Source organism: Clarias gariepinus, chromosome 13 (assembly GCF_024256425.1).
Source record: "Clarias gariepinus isolate MV-2021 ecotype Netherlands chromosome 13, CGAR_prim_01v2, whole genome shotgun sequence".
NCBI lineage: Eukaryota > Metazoa > Chordata > Actinopteri > Siluriformes > Clariidae > Clarias > Clarias gariepinus.
In genome coordinates, this window is record NC_071112.1 from 21,069,433 (window position 1) to 21,075,432 (window position 6,000).

At 35.0% G+C, this 6,000-nt stretch overlaps 1 protein-coding gene across 1 annotated transcript in view; it reads left to right on the forward strand.

The window, feature by feature from the left end:
- rnf144aa (ring finger protein 144aa) overlaps window positions 1-4,973 on the forward strand; it is a 38,004-nt gene extending 33,031 nt beyond the window's left edge. The window contains exon 9 of the mRNA XM_053509493.1: window positions 804-4,973. Coding sequence (XP_053365468.1) covers window positions 804-935 — 132 coding nt within the window. The 3' untranslated portion in view covers window positions 936-4,973. The remainder of the gene's footprint in view (window positions 1-803) is intronic.
- The last annotated feature ends 1,027 nt before the right edge of the window (window positions 4,974-6,000 follow it).

The window sequence follows — 6,000 nt, forward strand, 5'->3', positions numbered from 1 at the left end:
CTCCAGCCTTGTGCTCGAGGACTATGCAATTCATCTGATCACTCTTCATAACATTCTGGAGTATATGCAAATTGCTATTAGAAAAACTTAAGCAGCAACTTTTCCAATTTCCAATGTTTATGTAATTCTCAAAACTTTTGGCCACGACTGTACAAACCTACACTACCGGTTAAAAGTTTGGACACATTTTCTAATTCCATGGTCTTTCCTGATTTTTATTTCTTTCTACATTGTAAAACAATGAGCTGTGATCTAGAATTTAGAGAGAAAATAAATCTTAACTTGTGTGCAAACTTTTACTGTATTAGAATTTTTAAAAAAGGAAAAAAAAGAGATCAAACACTAATAACTGTTCTTTTTAAAACTTTTTCTTACTGTTTTAGATTTCAATATTTGGAAAACAGATATTGTATCACTAAACTTGATGAAATAGGTAATAGGAGATTATTAATAAATTAATCAGCCCTAAGAATAATCAATAAAAATGAAAATTAATGCTCTGAACAATATTTCATGGCTTTCATGTGTAATAAGTTGCACCAAGTGCCACTAGACCTGTTTCAGTTTGTCTTGTCTTAATTATAAATAATTATCACTTAGTTATGCATTTAATGATTAATGTGTTTAACTGTCAGTTACAAAAATGTGTGAAATTTGAAATTCTAATCGATAACAGGCTACATTATGAATAGCGTTTTCGGTCATTCATCATCTTATAAAAATGTTGATGTTTCTTGGTCAGAATTTAAGTCTGAACCTTTAACCGTGACAATATATTGACCTATGTACATTTATCTCTCCAGGTCATCGGTATCTTTGCTGGTTTCGGCCTGCTCTTGCTGGTAGCCTCTCCGTTCCTGCTGCTGGCCACTCCGTTTCTACTGTGCTGCAAGTGTAAGTGCAGCAAAGGGGACGACGACCCCTTACCAACCTAACGGATGCCACAACTTTCATCTCCTTTTGTTTTCTTTTTTCCTCTTCCCCCACACACACACACTCCGGCTTGGAGCTCTTGGAGCGCATTTGAAGCCGCACTGCGGCCCATCTCACGCCACAACTTGGCTCGGTTCCAGGAGACTGGTAGCAGATAAGCGGGCATGCTGGCATGACGACCCCAGGCAAGACCTTACTGGATGTAACAGTACATGGGAGCGGTGGTGTCGCCAGTCGTGCACTGTCTGATTCTTAGGGAACTTGATTTGTATAGCTTGATGCCTGTTCTAGCTGTGGGCTTCGGGATAAATAGTGGGTCTGCTTGTGGAGGGCTCATTAATGAAATACGTACTCACACTGCAATTCCTGTAGCTCTGTGTGTATAGTAGCACTGGGTCACTCAACACTTTACTGGTTTTTCACTTTAATTGGACACACAAGTGGCTTTTAGGTTACTTTTCAGCCTACTGTGTGAGTTTAAACAAATTTACAGTGTATTGTTTAATTATAAAAAAATTTATCATGTTTTTTGTTCTTAGTAATGGAAGGGTTAACTCAGCAAACTCTCACATCATCATGGCTGCTATAAGCAAGAACTTGTCTGCTGTGTTTGTTGCATACCATTATTAAATTTTATGATAGCATAGTTTTATTTCTTCTAATGACTTATTAGATCAGATATTTTATGTTTTTAAAGCATGTGGAATTATTCACAAAGCACTTTACCAAATTGATTGAAATATTAGGAAAATGGCCCACCAAAAATATTTTAAATGAACAACATTCAAACCTTCTGACCAACTTTTAAAGATGTATTCGGCTCTCATGGACTTTTCTCTTTTTTTTTTTTTTTCTTTTTTTTTTTTTTTTTGTCCATGTACATTTTTACATGCACCTGACACGAGTCATAAAATACTTTTTGGGAAAGATCCGTTAAATAAATTTGATGCATACATGCAAGTTAAAATTTTCTGTTTCGAAATGTGCATGACCTGCAGCATTTGCACAAAACCAGACATATTGCTGAAGTTAAAAGTGTTTAAAAAAAAATCACTGATAAGAAGACAAACCAAATTAGCCACAAAATTAGGTTGCCATTTGTAGTGTTCAAGTTGATACTTTTAAATAATAACTAATATAAAAAGTACTAGTCAATTAATACCTCATCAACTTTTTCATCAGATTTTACCTTAAATTGGTTTTTAGGAGTTGCCATCTTTGAAACTGTTGTCCTACAAAAACTGTGATTAAAAAGTGACACCAAATGTCTCCTCTTTGCAGAATTTATTCCCCCCTACACAAACACCAAAAAACACACACCATTTTCTCCTAAATTTACTCATAGCTAGTTACTGCAGAGCTCCCTGTTGGCACCCTTCCATCCAGGCATCAACTACCAGCCAGGGAGGGTGGAGACTACTGCATGCTTCCTGTGAGACACGCTTCGGCAGTCAACCAAAACTTTTCCAATTGCTGCTCACACAAAGTTAGGGACAATGCAAGAAATTGATATCCCTCCTCTTCTACTATCACAAGCTCACAGACATGTTGATTGGCTAGTGTCACTAAGATCGATGCAACTGCTCATTTTTCTGCTATGTTTCCTTTTCAAACACTATAATTCTAAAAGGTGTGTGTGGGGGGTATGTGTGGCGGGGGCTCACTTGAATATTGGAATTCTTTCATGTGGCAATTCTCATATTACCACACTGACTTCAAAATAGGTTTTCAACAATTTATTTTTAATTCAAATATGTTTGCATTTGAGGTGGCAAACTGTTGCAGTCCCTCTATAATCTTACAGGGGGTTTAAACTTTAACACATTGGCAGGCAGCACAGCATCTTTGAGAAAATTATTAGCTAAATTTGTTTTAGAATTGTAACAAAATCTGAAAAATGTTTAATATCGAATCAGGATATTTATAAAACCGTGATGCTTACAGAATGGCGCAATAGTATCCTAATAGTATCCTAATCGTTATTTCTAAACACGACTACGTATGCCTTTTCTAAAAAAATTCATATTAAAAAGACATCCAGTCAAATTAAACACCACATTTAGGTGTTTAATTTACTGTTATATGAATTTTTTACTTACTTTACTACAGGTACCTTACTCACTGTTATGTTTAATTATTCATCCATTATAATAATTACACATTTATTGCAATTCTCTAAGATAAAATATAAGCTGAACACATCTTTAAAGTCATCCCCACAAAAGAGCAGCGCACTACTAATCGGTGCTTATGCTGTACAGTACAACATACTGTACAGCTAAGGATATCAGGGCTCAGGAGGTTGGAAACTTGCATGTGCATGGAAATTTCAATAAAAAATGTAGTCAGTGTAATTCTGGCAGGGATTATAAACTGATTTCATGACTGTTTTGTCCTAATTGAAGTCTAGCTTTCTATCTATGCAAGTTTGACCAACTTGGAGGCAAAACAGCACCTCCTACTAGGCACAAAGATGTATTGCAGACAAGTGTCTGGCTCGCCTTGCTATCAAAAGCTTTAGAAGCCTGTACCTATTAGAAGCTTGTTATAATCATTTTTGTCATGATATGCACTTAAATGGGGCCATATGTAGTTATATCTTTTTTTTTTTTTTTGGGTGTCTGGACTCATCATATCAAAGATAAGAGAACGTGGTGCAGCCGTATGGTATGTAGCTACGTGTAGTTAGGTGCCATACTAGTGGTGTAATATAACTTTATCTTACATTCATTCAGTAGTTTATGTGTGAACCTGTTCCATATTGTTATTTGATGAAAGCAGTTCTTCAGTAGCTATCAGCATTAAGACAGTTTTAGCCTTAAGTTCAGAGTACCTCACCTTACACTTGTAGCTTTGTTTTCTATTATTTACTCTCAGGTCAGCCTGAATAAAGCAGTTTATCACTGTTTTTTTATATATATTTATATTTAAATATAATTTTGTGGGTCATTAGTGGATGATTTTGTGCCAAGCAATGCTATTAAATGCTACAATTTCTTATAATGCAAATGTTTGCTTGTATATTTTGGCCCCTTGATGTTCTTTAATCAGATTTTAAATGTGGCTGACTCATGCAAACGTGTGTGTTTTACGGATTTGAGCTTAGATGATAAATTGATACACATTGCAAAAAATACAATCTGAGCTAGTGGGAATTTATGGAATAGAGTCAAATATTAATGTTTAGACTAGTATTTCTTGTTATAAGATTACAGGAAACAAAATATAGGATTATTAAATCCGTTTCTAGACCAATGTTGTACTTGGAATAGTCTTGTTTTGTTAAAATCTCCATTATTATGGGAAGCTTCTCAAATTCAAGCATGCCGAATTATTTATTTGATTCATAATAAAAAAATTTAAAAAGTAGTTTAATTTTCCCCATATTCCAGATGCATTCACTTCCTTTTATCTTTTTTTATTTTTTTATGGATTTTAATTGAGCTCACTGACTACACTGAGGAACTTTAACCTAATAACCATATTTAGGAGATTAACCTTTTCTTTATCAGCTTCTTAATATCAATGTGTATTGCAGAAGTAAGTTTTCCCCACACAGGCAACAATGTTTGGCTCTTGCACAGATGTAGGAAGTAAATTGGTTTTGTTTGTTTAGCAATGTGAAGTCTTTCTGACAGCTTGGACAGCGTTATTTTGTATAGTTTACAATTGTTATCTTTTTATTGCATGCCTATAACCCTTTTTATAGCTACTGTTTGTTTGTGAGATTTCTATGTTTGTAACTCTCCCGCGCTGCCTATTCCAGATCTTTTCCACCTGTACACTTGCTTTATAAGGAGATAATGTATGACCATTATGTCATTTGGAGGTCTTTGGCAGTGTTGTAACCTTGCTCTAGAAACTGCTGTTTCATGACCTTTAATGTGTACTTTTGTTTTTGATACATCATAGAACAAAATGTAAGTTTTATTTTTTAAATATCAGGAAAAAAAATACACATCCTCATCCGCAGGATGGTAAACTTGTATAATTGCATGTGTGTAAAGTTCTACATAAAAATGAAATTGCGGTTTCTCTCATGGAATGTGTGTTATTCACTCTGACATAAATTCTACAATTGTATACCAGGTTGCCAGTTTATTAGCTACTTTGTACATCCATTAATTGCTGTGTAAATAGGTAAAGTTACAATCACTGAGCATCCAATTACCTAATCAGCCAACCATATGGCGGCAGCTTCAGATAATGTTCACATCCTGCAACAAAATGATGGAAAAATGTGATCTTTGTTATATCAACCTTGAAATAATCGTTGCTGCCAGATGCCATGGTTTGTACATTTCTGTACATCCCCTTGAATATTTTTCACACAAACTAACTCGAGTAATACTGGAAATGGTACAAAAAAAATCAAGAGAGCACAAATTCAGCAGATGGAAACTCCTTGTTGATAAAGGAAATCAACAAACAGCAGCCAGCTCAAGTTGATTAAAAAATGTGTGGTGATTAGACCACATCTCAAAATGCACAACCCATTGGGACATTTTACAAGAGGCTCCTAAAACAGTTCAGAGGACAGAAACGAGCCTCTCTAATCTGTGTAAGAGTTTAATAGGCTCCTGTAGCTCTAATGTACCACAAGTAAACGAACAAATAAATAAATATTAATTAAGATATATTTTAAACATTTTTCAGAATGTCATACAAAGTCACGTGACTAGAGATCGTGATAATATTTGAAGGAGAAACTTTGCAGCCTGACGGAGATTAAAGAAAGAAACACAAAAACGCAAGAGATTCTGCAAATAAGAGATATAAAGTGGCAAGCCGAACACATTTTAATCAGTTGGCGAAGATTTCGCAAAAAATTAGCAGAAACATATATAAACCTATGGTAAAACAAATCGATAAGATAACACTAGTTTATTTTAAAAGGCGGTGTTTTATACCACCGCGTTCCCGACATATCCCGCCTTTCCTACTTTATAATTGGCTGACGGTTTGCTGACTGACCAATCACCTAGCTGCTTTTGAGAGCGACTCACTAACCGGTGGGAGCGTTGGAAGTTCAGATACGGGTAGGGATAAAAAAAATAATAATAATAC